General features: G+C 36.1%; 1 protein-coding gene across 4 annotated transcripts in view; it reads right to left on the reverse strand.

Annotated features, from left to right (window-relative positions):
• LOC126081403 (phosphatidylcholine translocator ABCB4) overlaps positions 1-15,146 on the reverse strand; it is a 323,006-nt gene that overhangs the window by 66,259 nt on the left and 241,601 nt on the right. For 2 of the 4 annotated variants that reach the window (XM_049893142.1, XM_049893147.1), the window contains exons 4-8: positions 14,126-14,276; positions 6,966-7,023; positions 5,636-5,827; positions 4,152-4,323; positions 2,967-3,091 (exon numbers count right to left, since the gene is read on the reverse strand). In XM_049893142.1, coding sequence (XP_049749099.1) covers positions 2,967-3,091; positions 4,152-4,323; positions 5,636-5,827; positions 6,966-7,023; positions 14,126-14,276 — 698 coding nt within the window. Of the gene's footprint in view, positions 1-973; positions 1,175-2,966; positions 3,092-4,151; positions 4,324-5,635; positions 5,828-6,965; positions 7,024-14,125; positions 14,277-15,146 lie in introns of those variants that run through there. The other 2 variants (XM_049893146.1, XM_049893148.1) reach the window with 2 other exon arrangements.

The raw sequence follows: 15,146 nt of genomic DNA on the forward strand, positions 1-15,146 counted from the left end.
TAGATTCTTAGCTCCATTTCTCTCCTTTAGAGGAAAAAAAAAAAAAATCTCCCTTTACTGCCCCTGTTGGTGAGAGATAGGAATTTTACATGTTCTTGTACATAAACTTGGGCTTCTCTAATTTTTTTGGATCAGGGCTGACCTTCAACTGTCAAACCAGAGTATGATGATATAAAGTGGTCTCTGTTTATGAGATATGGATTCTCACTCAATTTTTAAGAGATTTTTGCTTTAGCATCTCTAAAATGGAGTTAATAATGCCTATTTTGCAAAATAATCCTGAGGTTGATATGCAATTATAGAAAGTAGTTAGTACAGTGCTTGACACATAATTGATTCCTATTCCTATTATTATCACTATTACTGTATTAGAATTTCATCTCTTCTTGAATTTTTCTCATCATAGTATCTTTTTTTAATAGTAACTCAAATTCTGGCTTCTTGGATTTGATCTAAAAGTACAAATGTATAGAATGGTTCTGTTAAATTACAATAATTTTTACATCAAATTAAGCCTACTCTTCCTTGCTAAACCCGTGAGAGTACAAAATTTAATTCTAGCTTCCTAAAATTAAAAAAAAAAAAATCCAATGAATATAAAATGAGACTTTTGAGAATATACCATACAAATTAGGGTGCTTCTGTTTCTAACAAAAAACCAATAGGCCACTTTTTGTATTTCAAACAAATGAAACATGGGAATACATTAGTTTAAAAAAAAAAGGAAAGTATCATGCTACCAGAAAATTTATCTTTTTAATCACTTAAAGCAGCTAACTCTTTAGTGAACTTTCCTCAAATGTGGGTGCTGCATCCATTCAGCAGAGCTGAACTGCAGAGATAAAGCCAGTATGCCATGTCTAGCACTATGATTACTCCTGTGTGGGTGGGCCTCAAGGCCTTGCAGGAAGATTTACATCTGCCCCAGTGTGACACAAGGCTCCAGTGACAGTGGTGGACATGCTGTAATTACCTTCACTTAGGCGGCTTGCTTACTGCGGCTAATGGAGCGGCACTGATTACACTGACATCCTGAGGTCCAACTGAGGGTTAGTGTGGTCTGTGTGGACTATTGTGTACAGGAAGCAGCAGTGAAAGAGAAAAAAGGAAGAGGTTAGAGAACTGTGAACATGTCAGTTTTGAAGAGGTCTTAGGAATAGAAACAAGAAAAATAGAAAATGAGATGGAAGGGATTAGAGAAACTTTGTTTTTAACGTTGAAGAATTTCAGGAGAAAATTTTTATTTCAGAGTTGTGGGAATCAGGAGTCCCACAGAACTGTGAAAGAAAATACAAGTGTATTGTTGTTGTTGTTAGATGCCATCGAGTCAGTTCCAACTCACAGCAACCCTAGGTAAAATTGAAACACTGCCCAGTCCTGTGCCATCCTCACAATCATTGCTGTTTGAGCCCATTGTTGCAAATTACCATGTCAATCCATCTTGTTAATGGTCTTCCTCTTTTTTGTTGACCCTCTGCTTTACTAAGCATGATGGCCTCCTCCAGGGACTGGTTGCTCCTGATAACATGTTCAAAGCACTTGAGACCAAGTGTCGCCATCCTCACTTCTAAAGAGCAATCTGGCTGTACTTCCTCTACGACAGATTTATTCATTCTTCTGGAAGTTCATGGTATATTCAATGTTCATCATCAACACCATAATTCAAAGGCATCAATTCTTCCTCAGTCTTCCTTATTCACCATCCAGCTTTCACATGCATAAGAGGCGAATGAAAATATCATGGTTTGAGTCAGGCGCACCTTAGCGCTCAAACTGACATCTTTGTTTTTTAACGCCTTAAGAGTTTTTTGCAGCAGATTTGCCCAGTGCAACGTGTTGTTTGCTTTCTTGACTGCTGCTTCCATGGATGTTGATTGTGGATCCAAGTAAAATGAAATCCTTGACAACTTCAATAATTTTTCTGTTTACCAGGATGTTGCTTATTGGTCCTATTGTGAGGATTTTTGTTTTCTTTACGTTAAGGTGTAATCCACACTGAAGGCAATATTCTTTGATCTTCATCAGCAAGTGCTTCAAGTCCTTTTTGCTTGCAGCAAGCAAGGTTGTGTTATCTGCATATTGCAAGTTGTTAACAATTCTTCCTCCAATCCTGATGCCATGTTCTTCTTCATATAGTCTGGCTTCTCGGAATTTTTGCTCAGCATACAGATTGAATAAGTCTATTAGGGGATGTTATTATTTAAAAAAAAAAGCTGGTTCGTAACACTTAAAGTGGAGTAGCCTTTAATTGTGGGAATTTGTCCTGGCATTTAAGTTTTTGTATACAGTATCAACTTTCTTTAGAGCAGGGGTACTTGACCTGGGATCCATGATTAAGGGGTGAACTTGAATGAGAAAAAATTACATACTTATTTTCACTAACCTCTAACTAAAATTTAGCATTCCCTTCAATTATCATTCAATACTACAAATTTAATATTAGTGGTAACTATAATTTTGTTATTAATAAAAATGCCAGATTTTTAAAAATATCATGTTATAATTGTTACAGATATCTTGAAATATCTTTTACGCACATCCCTACTCTGAAATTATCACAGTTATTAGATGGACAGTTATATCTTATTATTTAATAAGTTAACAATAGAGGCACATATCTATTATATTACAATTTAAAAAATAGTTTGTTAACTGTACATTGATATAATTGGTTTTCTTTGTAATCTTATGTATTTTGTTTTATGCATTTAAAACATTTTTCTAAGAAGCGAGTCCATAGGCTTCATAAGACTGCCAAAGGAGTCCATGGAACAAAGAGAGTTAAGAACTCCTACATTAGAGCCTGACTTCAATTAAAATACAGCCATCAGTAAAGGGTACTTACATTTTGTGGGGTAGGAGTTAACATTAGAAAAGGGGAAAATAATAAACACATACCACAAAATAAAGAACAACAAAATGTAAAAGTGGGTTCTTTAAACTAGTGGACAAAGAACCTTCCTGACCTTTCCAGCTCTTTGTTCTGTCCTCCAAAAGCTATCACAGTCCTGATGGCCCCCAGAGCTTCTTCGGCCACGGCACCTGCTTTTGCATATGCAGCTAGTTCTTTGTCAGTAAAGGTCGAGAGTATCTGGACAGAAGGAAAACATTCACGACTTTTGTATGTGGAGAAAAGTTAAAGACAGTCTGGCTAAGTCTTTAACCTATTTTTTCTTCTCAAACTCTATCCTTTTCCAAATGTTGAAGTCATGTAGCAAATGGCACTCAGTGTACCACATCCCATGGCTACTTCCATCTCCTACACAGGTTAGGTCTGAAGCATTCTGGTGATACGCTCCCCAAGAGTAGTCAGGAAAAGGAAATCCACATATAAATCTCCAAATTGCACTTTTGTGAATAGTGTCAAGTTCTATATCTATTATATTTTTTCCCCATTGATGGTAAAATGAAATAAAACCTTAGTGCTTTGAAAGGATTCACCATTCTTTCTTTTATTATATCATCTACTCATGCACATACTACTGAATAATGAGATGGCTAAAGGACACATTGTAGGCAGATGGTAAAGGAAGAACAAAACAAAAGAGATACAAATAGTTCTCTCAATAAATGATCAACCCCAGAATGAGCCAAAATTGCCAGTAAAATTTCTCATCTCTAAAATTTCTCTGCTTAGCTAAAGTAGAGCAGGTTATGTGTACAATACCACAAGGCAAAACTGGCAGAGTATCACCTAACTGTCACAGGTAAGAACTGAAAATCAATATAAAAAATACAAACTTTAGTTAAAATTTTTATATTGATTCATGGAATAATTTGGATAAATGCTGTATTTAAAAATTGTGTTTCACTAAATAAGGACATATCCACATATGTGATATAAACTACTACGTCAGAAGGTTGACCCAAAGAAATAATTGCAGCGTAAAAAACCTATAAAAGAAATGAGAATGGTGACGCTTTGAATTGTCTTAAAAACAAATCTTTTTTTATTAAGGCACCATATTACAACCTGCTTTTAGATGTGGTTTCTACGGACACTCAACACAGACCTGCAGAAGTACAAGTACCAGAATCTTGCATTAAAAACATAAAAAAATAATAAAAAACTGTAGGCATGAAAATGCCCAGGTTAACACATTTGGGAATGCCCAGGTTAACACACATGAAAATGCCCAGGTTTCACATACCTTTGCCCAAACAGCTGCAGAGAGTCCCAGGATAGGGCTGATGGCCATTATCACAAGGGTGAGCTTCCATCCTCTGATGAACCCCACTATAAATCCTGCAAAAAACGTGGCTACTGCTTGAAAGAACATTCCAACCTTGTCACCAATTCCTTCACTGATTTTGGAGATGTCACTAAAAAAGATCACACCTAGGTGGTTACAGGCAGGAGGTGGTCAGTTAGAAAGGTGAAGTACACATCTAACAAACACATAGGTGAAGCTTGTTTGTACTCATGTAAGCCTCTTTCAGCCTCTTGAATGATATTTCCCCACCTAAATACTGCACAAAGGAAGAAATTCAGGATTAATTCATGCTTCTAAGAAGTTAATATCATTAAAGTTGATACTATTAAATTAATTAAATCTATCAGAGAAGCATTAAAATTTTGAACAAACAAGTCAACTTGTTTAAAGGCAGGAGTTAGGAAGGGTATTGCAACAATAATATTGAAGAGCTCCTTGCTTCTACCCTAGCCTCTATTCTCAACACAGTCCTTTCTCAACGCAACAGCCAGTGTGAACCTTTGAAAACAGAAGTTTCAACATGTTTCTCCCTGGATTGGAACCTTCTAATGGCTGCCCATTTCACTCAGAGTTAAAGCTAAAGACCTTATCGAGGCCTATAAAGGCCCTAAATGACTTGACCTTCTTTCCTTTTTTGACCTCTTCTGCTCATTATGCTTTTGCCAGGACTCTCGAGACATGCTCAACCCTACCTTAGCATACTTGCACAGGCTGATGCCTTGCCTGTAATATTTTGCCCACAGACAGCTCTCACCTCCTTCAAATTTTTATTAAATTGTCACATTTACAACGAGCACCCCATTATAATTTTCAACCCTTTCCCATTCCCTGGTCATTCCCAATACCTCTTGCCTGCTCTATTTGCTATTTTGCCATTGTATGTAAGTTCCTTATTTATTCCATTTATTGTTTATCATCTATTTCCCTGCTAGAATGTAAGCACCAAAAGGTCAGAGATCTTTATTTTGTTCCCTGATGTATCACAAACATCTAAAACAGTCCTTGGCACAAAAACAGGCCCTCAAATATTTGTTGAGTAAGCAAAGAGTCAACAATTACTAAGGCAAGACCCTTTGTGAATTCATTCAATCATTTTTTCATTCATTCTACGGTCTGTATTGAGTAGCTAGCACTTGTCAGGCCCTGTGGTAAGTTCCCTGTGAGATAAACAAGTAGAATACATGTGCCCAGTCCTCAGATAAGCATACTCTATAGCTAGGGAGAAAAACAAAGAGATGTGGACAATATACTCTGGCATAGGCTGTAAATGTTTCTAGAAATGGCTAGCAGATGATCTATTCCCAATATATACCAAATGCTTAAACTATTTTTTTTCTTAAAAAAAAATCTTACCTTGACAAATTTTCACAAAGTTAGTGGTTAATTTCTTTATGAAAGTGTGACATTAGCAATACACTTACTGTGTTAGCCGTGTGTTGAGCTCTGTGGTGTCGTTGACATCAAACCAGCCTATTTCCTGTCGTAGAACAGCATGAAAAAATTCACACCTAATTTTCCTAATCTGTCGACCAGCTGCCAAAGTCCAAAACGAGACTTGAATGTAGGCAGCAACGAGAACTGCAGCACCTAAGCCTGAATAGTAATATGCATATCTGGAAAATAACAAAATTAGAAAGGGTCTTTTAAATATGCTCCTTTCTTCATCTCTTTCAGGAGAACTCTTAAGAATTGAGAATTAAGCAGTTTTCTGAATGGATCAGAAAGACTATGTATTCTGTCAAATACACATTTTAGTTGTATTCTCTGTTCTTAAATTATAAGAGTATGAGTTCCATGGCGCTAAATCTATCTATTTGGACTAGCAGCCAAAGAAAGCAGATAAATTTTTGCGGTTAGCTGCAAAAAGGGTTGTTAATAATTCATTTTTAACTGATATTGACAATTATAGATACAATTTAAGTCTTATCATAATTAATATGCTAGACTTGCACATCTTATTCTACTGAAAAGGTTCACTACTATTCGCACACTGCAAATACGGGAGTAAACAGATCAAGTATGTGAAATGGTCCTTAGTGTAAATCTTTCCATATCACTTATACAAAGAACCAAAAAAACCTCTTCCTATTTGGGAGAATTTGAAAACTTTTTTAAAAAGTTCATATGCTAAAATGTCACAAATTCAAACCAGTTTGGGGCAAAGCCTTAACAAAATTTGTGGTAAATTCGTATCTTTAAAAATAATAAATGCAGTTTCAATACTTCCAAACGTATTTTTTACCTAATTTTACAAACTGTTTCCAGTTGCAGCCTTTCAGTCCTGCTTTAAGGTAGAGATAGTACTAATTTTAATCACCAATATTAATTGGTATATAAATGCTACAAGCTTTTGAGATTTTTATAAAAAAGGGTGGGGGGACATCCTGTAAATGACATTATTGGATCAATTGACAAAACTGGAATATAGATGTAGATTAGAAGAAAACTATTGCATCAATGTTAATTTTTTTGATGTTGATAACTGTACTGTAGTTATGTAAGAGAATATCCTTACTCTTAGGAACGAAACTGAAGTATTTACTAGTAAAGGACCATAATGTATGCAACCTTCTTTCAAATGGCTTTGGGGTGGCGGGGATGCACCAACTGGGACAAAATGTTAATGACAGGTAAAGGGTAGAAAGGTATTTTTTTCTACTATTCTTATGACTTCTCTGTAAGTTTGAAATTATTTTCAAATAAAACATATTTTTTAACTACACCATAAAGATACATATATCAGCCAATTACCTAGTCATTTCTTCTTCCAGAATTCTGCCTGGATTTAACAGCGACAATGAGAAATTCACTAAATAAATACAAAATAAAATAAAAACAAGTTTTAAAGGTTGAACTATTAATACAGATCTTAAAAATCTGTAAAGAATTTAAATATATGAAAGCCAGAAGATGCTGTGGTAAAGGTTCTCAAAAAAAAAACCCACTCTTCTCTTTCCACACTCATTTACCCTCCCGCCTGCTGAAGGGCAAGGGACAGGGGAGCCACAAAACATATAGAATGCAGAGAGACAAATAAACGGTCAAAAGAGAAAACATAGCTTTAAGTGGCACGGATGTCCTGTTTCCTGTTGTTAGGTGCTGTCAAGTCTGTTCCGACTCCTATGCACGACAGAACAAAACACCACCTGGTCCTGCACCATCCTCACAATCATTATGCTTGTGCCCATTGTTGCAACCACTGTGTCAGTCCATTTTGTTGAGGGTCTTCGTCTTTTTTGCTGGCCCTCTACTTTACTTATTTTCTAGCTATACTGTATTCTGGTATTTTTAAAGGGAGAGTAATTGGAAGGAAATATATTGTCTATTAATTTTAGCTAATTTAATTAAAATGTCACTGTGCATTTGCTGGTTTTCATGTTTATTTTTAATTGCTATAAAAATATATATAACACAATATTTGCCAATTCAACATTTTTCAGGTGTACAATTTAGTGATACCAATTACATTAATCATGTTGTGTGACACCAAATACAATCATTGCCAAATTTCCCACCACCATAAAAAAACAAAAACAAAAACACTTTCTGCTTCCTAAACAATGGGTTGAAATAATAGCTAACATTTATGGAGCATTTATAATATGTCAGGCACTGTCTTGAACGCTGTACACATATTAACTCATTTAACTTTCACAACAACCCTATGAAGTAGGACTATTTTGTAAATTTCCATTTTACAAATGAGGAAACTGAGGTAGAGAGAGGTAAAGTAAATTACCCAAAGTCACACAGCAATCAAGTAGCAGATTGTCAGCCAAGACACTCTGGCCTGTGCTTCTACTCACTATGATATACTGAATGATTTGTATAACCAAAAAAAACCCAAACCCATTGCCGTTGAGTTGATTCTGACTCAAAGCAACTCTACAGTACAGAGTAGAACTGCTCCATAGGGTTTTCAAAGAGCAGCTGGTGGATTCGAACTGCTGACCTTCTGGTTAACAGCCTTAGTTCTTAACCATGGTGCCACCAGGGCTCCTTCTTTAAAAGCACAAAGTGAGAAAAATCCAAAAGAAAGCAGCAGATATCTACCACATTCACAAACTAATAAATAAAATATCATCACAGCATTGTTGAGAAATCATACAGGATAGATATTTCCTATTTGCCATGAGCCTAGGAAAGAAATCTACCTATCTCTGTTCCTTTATTATGTGTAAATAGCCCAGAGATCATGTTTTCTGGGTGCTGTGAACTTTTCCAAAGGGAGATAAGGTTGGAATTTATTTAAAACTTAAACTACAGTCAGGATCAATTACCAGGCACACTGGCCCTAATTCTGACAGGAAATTTCCCTCAGGATTTGTAACTTCTACTGATGCTCAGCATGAAGTGTTTCTGCTTATTAATCTAGCTGTTTATCAGCTATCAGATCCTTGTGGAATCATCTTTATTTAACTTTTGTTCTTACCAGTTCAGCTCTGTGCCCTCATTTCCTACCTGAGTTCTTAAATATGGCACCTTTGATAAGTCAAATCGGAGCTGTGTTTGGAACTAAAGGCTCAAAAGCTGCCCTGAAAAAAAATCTGTTGCCAACTCATAGTGACCCTATAGGACAGAACAGAACTGTCCACAGGGCTTGCAAAGAGTAGCTGATGGATTCAAACTGCTGACCTTTTTGCTTAGCAGCTGAGCTTTTAACCACTGTGCCACCAGGGCTCCAAAAGCTGTCCTACAGAGGTGGTATTGATAGTCTTCACTGCTCCAAACTTCAGAGAGCCTCTGGATATATGTGTACAGGGACCTTTTTCCCCCCTTGAACTTAGAAATCAGGTAAAATATTAAATGGGTTTTACTCCCCTCCAGTGCCTACCCCCAAACTTTCTAATTCTCTCAGTGAAGATATTATAACTCAGATTTATCCTCTCTTCCTAGAAAATAAGGATCTATAGACATTCTGAATTTGACCTGCTCCTTTCTCAGAGTCCCAAACCAAGAACGGAAATCTAGTTTTGGGTTAGCAATTCTAGGAGCCCTGGAGCACCCCCTTTCCCCCCACCCCCTTCCCCCACTGCCCCTCCCTCGCCAGGAAACCATGAGTTTCTGCTGCCTGGGACAAATTTGTATCAATGCATTTCCAGAAGAGTCATGGGCTGTGGGGCAGTTCTATGGTGCAGTTCTATGCTATCCCATAGGGTCACTATGAGTCAGAATCCATTCAACAGCACGTAACAACATATTTACAAATGTCACAGACAGGAAAATGACTCATGGAATTACATAATTGTTTAAATGTTTGAGAAATATAATTTTTTAATGTTGTCTTAAACTATAAAATGTTCAATAGGTTAAAAAAAAAAGAAGAATCATGGGATCTAGAGCAGCAAAGGGCATAGACTTGGTTTTTGCAAGATACTACCTATTATTCTTCAATCTCATAAACAACCTCCAAGCAGTCACCTAGCTTGTAGTTCTCAACCCTGGCTGCCCATTAGAATCACCTGGAAAACTAAAATAAAAAGAGCCAGGACCAATTATATGTGAAACTCTGAGCTGGAGCTACACCGTCATTAAAAAAAATTTTTTTTATTATAGTAAAATATATATAACAAAAATGCCATTTTAACAATTTTAAGTGTACAATTAAGTGATATGAATTACATTCATCATATTGTGCAACTATCACCTCCACTGTCTAGTTCCAAAGTTTTCCATTATCCCAAATAGAAAGCCAGTGTCCCTTAAGCAATAACTCCCTATTTCCCCCTCCTCCTGGCCCCTGGTAACCACTAATAAACCTCTGCCTCTACGCATTTATCTATTCTAGCTATTTCATATAAGTGGGATCATAAAATATTTGTCCTTTTGCGTCTGACTTATTTCCCTTAGCACAATGTTTTCAAGGTTCATCTCTATCATAGCATGCATCAGAAATTCATTTTTTTTATGGTGAATGGTGGCTCAGTGGTTAAAATGCTTGGCAGCTAAACAAAAGGTTGGCAGTTCAAACACACCAGCTGCTCCGTGGGAGAAAGATGTGGCAGTCGGCTTCCTTAAAGATTACAGCCTTGGAAACCCCATGGGGCAGTTCTACCGTATCCTATAGGGTCGCTGTGAGTTGGAATCGACTTGATGGCAACAGGTTTTGGTTTCTATATACATGCTATATTTTGTTTATCCATTCATGTTTTGGTGGATGCTTGAGTTATTTCGACCTTTGGCTATTGTGAATAGTGCTTCAGTGAACATTGGTGTACAAGTATCTGAATCTCTGCAGAGCATCAAATTTTCTTAAAAGTCCCCCGGTTGATTTTAACGTGAGCCGGGATGGAAAACCCCCTCTCCAGTTCACCAGAATGCCTCCCATAACCAGAAAATGGGGGACCTTTTGAAGCTGCCTATTCATTTCAGGGAGCTCCCATATAATTCACCTATTTTATAGACGAGGAAACAGAACCTTAGAGTGATTGTTTCATTCCCACCTTCTCACAGCTAGTTTCTCTAACACTTATTGATCATTCACTATGTTCTAGCACTTTACATAAATCAACTCATTTAATTCAATCAGAAAGCATACGATTACTTTTCAAAGAAGAACAGTGATGATTATACAGGTTAAGTTACTTGCCCAAGATCTTGCAGCTAGTGAGTGAAGGATCTAAACAGTAAATGTATAAATCAAGGATTAAATAGGGAAACTTATTTTTGATTGTCATTTTTAAGTCTCAAAGTAAATCAATGTCTGTCTTCCTTGATTCTGCTTAGGTCTTCTTTTATCACAGAAGACTATTCAGCACAAAACAAAGAGCTAATATTTGTCTAGTCAGTTTTGGCAGTATGAACAGTTAATTAAGGTAACTCAGGACTCAAAGCTGCCTTTTCCTTCAACCACTAAGCAATGCAAGGACATTCAGGGTGCAATGATTTTTTCCACAGAATTTTCTAGATTATTATAGTCAAAAGATATCAAGTTCCTAATACTCTACAGAAAAAAAAAAAAACTGATTTCTATGACTCTGTCCTTAAGTTCTGCACACAGAATATTTTGTGCATAGTTTCTGTACAACTGAGTCATTGTGAGGGAACAATCCTGTCACCGAGTAGCTTCATCCTGTTGACAAGGATGGGCTCTGTTCATAATGATAAGTCATTGTCAGACCCTCTTGTAATTTAAATCTTTTTTTTTCTTTTAACATTCCCTTCTCATTTGGCTCCCTTTAAGTCTAGCTGTCCAAAACCCCAGAAAATCTAAAGAACAGACTGTAAAAAAAATCACCTCTATGAAATGAACTAGTGAGCTGAGCAAAGTGCTCTATCTGCTGCCAACCCCCGTGTTTTTTGCTAAACTCTACAACTCTACACAATTCAATGAGCTCTCCGGATTTAGAGACAGCATTCTTTAAATTCCAACTCATAGCGACCCTATAGGACAGAGTAGAATTGCCCCATAGGGTTTTTTAGGCTATAATCCTCACAGAAAGAAGCAGATCGCCAGTTCATTTCTCCCGTGAAGAGGCTGGTGGGTTCAAACCACCGAACTTTCAGTTATCAGCTGGGCGCTTAATCATTGTGCCACCAGTCAACAACACACAAAACATCCTTTAAATATTTCATATTCTCCAAAGGGATGGAAGAATATTATTTTTATAGACTACCAAAGAGTAAAAAAAAAAAAATTTTTTTTTTTTTGAGTGGAAACTGAAAATTCATAACATTTGAGGGACTTCACATTCCAAACCCTCCCAAACAGTCAAGAGGCCTAATGACAAATGTGGCTATAAGGACCAAGGTTCATAAACAGGGGTGTTTATAATCTGGAGGCTACTGAAATAAATTAAATCGGTAATTTTGGTGAGTTTATCACTCCAGCAATCGCAGGTCTGTGAGTGACCTGCTCAAACCACCTTTCCCCTGAAGTTGGCCTTCGACACAGCAGTAGCAGCTATCTGCCTTCTCCAGCTTCAAAGCCATTTGGTTGCATAATTAGACACAAGAGAAAAATAAGCAAACTCTTCCAAATAAGAAAGTTGTGGAATTATTCTGGTAGCAGTAAAAACAAGATCAGGATTGCTAAAATTGGTCCAAGGTAAAATCAAATGTATCTGAAAAGCAAACATATCTGTGATAATTGAGTTGCATTGTAGTAATCTGATTTTTTTAACCCTGAGTTGAAACTAATTTTGATTGATGCACTCTAATATGGACAACATCCTGCTTTAGATATTTAAAAAAATTAATAGGTATTTGGTCCACAAATCTTATGAGAAGTCAAGGATAACAGATTAAAAAAATTAAGGTATTATGAGATGATAATTACCTGTCAGAATCGGCTCAACAACAATCGGTTTAGTGGTTTTGATTTTACTACAATTTCACATTTACAATGTTTGTGTTGCAGCTTTGGTCACTGGTTGAACATAAGCAACCCATTTAAAACTTTTCCAAACATTTTTTTTCCCTAGATAAAGCACATTTTTTTTTTTTTTTTTACATTGGCGATATAATGTATGTGGTCAAGAGCATGGTTTGAATGACAGGAACAGCAGAAAGACCTGGGTTTGAATTCTGTCCTAACATTTACAGCTGTGTAACTTTGGACTATTTATCTCCTCATATGTGCAGGGTGTAATACTGCCTGCTTGGTAGGATTGTTTTTGGGAGAGCTTTGTGCTTAGCACCTCACAGTAAGCATAATGAAAACAATGCTATTATTGTTGTTATTTTTATTATAAAAAGGTTCTTTTCAGGACAATAGTGTTTTAGAAAAAAAAAAAACCTGCTTTTATAGGAGCTTGTTTCATTCAAAGAATACTTACACTGGATTTCTACAAGGCATTACTACTTATTAATAGTTATACAAACAGATTCCATTATATAAATTAAGCAATCATATTCTCTTAGATAATTACATTAAGCCCTAAGATGCTGACTAAAATGTACTCAATCAGTGAACATTGAAATGTTAGCTGAACATTATTACTGAATGTTAACTAAGTGATAGAGTGTATTTTTTTCTCAGGTATCTTTGCTACGAAAGCCACTTTTCCTCTATCACTTTTGTTTCCCTTATATATCACCATCCTTGCACCAATAAAGCTTCACTCAGTTTTATCCAGCCTGATGCTGTAGGAGGAACTGACTGTTCAGGCTTGGTAGAAAATGCACGTATCTTCCTTTCTCTGCTGAATTTGGCCAATATAAAAATAACTATACCCATTGGAGGCTCACTCCATGCTGTCACCAGGGTCCATCCTATAGGTGAAACTAATTTATGGGACTCCTTTCATTCTTCAATAATTTAATTGAAATTTAAATGATCTGTGTTTGAGGAGTTTTCTGAGAATTTTACAAGTCCTTTGTGGTATCTGTTCCTTGGCTCAGTGAGTTTTGAAGCATACATTTTCATATTGAATCCATTCACTTTTTAGTGAAGTGTTATATCAAGTTCCAGTCAATCTGGTTGATTCAAAAAGCAGACAAAAAATAGATGTAACAAAAAAGAAGGATAGGAAAAAAACAAACAAATAAACCTAGAAATAACATTTACAAGCTGAGCACAGCTAAGAAGTACCATCATGCTAACTGAAGTGTTTTGAAATCCACCAGAAATCATTAATGGGAGGGGCACTGTACATTTATACTTCACTATTTTTTTTATATATATTTATACTCTACTATCCTGAAGTAGAGTGACTTTTCTACTTTATTTAGATGTAACACTTTTTATAAATTTCCTTATCCTGTGTAAAAGTTAAACAGTATAAATGTATTTCTTGAAATTGAAATGAACTGTATTTGAGAAGTTTATAACTCCTATATGATATCTATAGTCATGTCCAAATCATTAAACAAGTAGATAATAGATACCAAAACAAATTTCCAATATATCATCCAGTTAAAAGAATACTATATATCAAAAGAAAAAAAAAAAAAAGTGGAGAAACGCTTACCTGGAATGGAGAAGTTTCCTGTAGTATAAACAAAGCTATCAGTCATTTCTCCAAATACTATCATCATGAGGGGAAGACCTGATCCATGAGCTATGGCCATGATGGTGCCCAGGGACATAAATAATTTATCCTGCCAATCAGAGTATCGAAACTGAAAAAAAAGAAACAAAATAATACTTAGCTTGTGAGATGGAATTTCTACAATTACATGTTCTTTGGCTTTTTATTTAAAGTCAGCACATTTTTTAATAGTTGCAAATGAATGTATTAGGAAAGAAGACTTCCAATCCAAATCATTAACTGACTAATTTCATGACTATTTATTTTGCATTCTGTGGAAATCAGTCTAATTATGTTTAATCATTATCTCATTTAGTTGAATGACTGCAATATAATCAGAGGGGATAATGGTTTGTTTCCTTTAAGAAATACTGTTTGATCTTTCTGAGCTCCTGAGGTAGTGAGTTAAGAATAGCTAGAGGCAGACAGTAAGTACACACACACACAAACACACACCAACACCCTTTAAAATCGCATTCAGAATATTTCAGAAGGAGAATTAAAATTAGGGGAAAACAGATTCTCTCAGTTTTGAGGATAAGATCCTTATAAGAGGTTTAAATTAACTTTTAAAAGGCAGCTCAGTAGTGAAACTGAACAAACATTATGGAGTGCCTATATATGTACTTTCGGAGTCCTTGGGTGCTGCAGTTAATACACCCAGCTGCTAATTAAATGGTTAGAGGTTTGAGTCCATCCAGAGGCACCTTAGAAGAAAGGCCTGGCAAGCTATTTCCAAAAAATTAATCAGCCATTGAAAACCCTATGCAGGACAGGTCTACTTTGACACAGATGGAGTCGCCATGAGTTGGAGTTAACCAGACAGCCACTAGTTATATATGCACTTCAGGGAAGTCTTTCTTACGGAGACATGCTCATGCAGAATCTTGAAGGATAAAGGGGAGTTAGTAGGAGAAGACTCAGGGAAGTGGGGATATTTAGGCCTAGAACAGCAAGGCTT

This window comes from Elephas maximus, chromosome 8, assembly GCF_024166365.1.
Source record: "Elephas maximus indicus isolate mEleMax1 chromosome 8, mEleMax1 primary haplotype, whole genome shotgun sequence".
NCBI lineage: Eukaryota > Metazoa > Chordata > Mammalia > Proboscidea > Elephantidae > Elephas > Elephas maximus.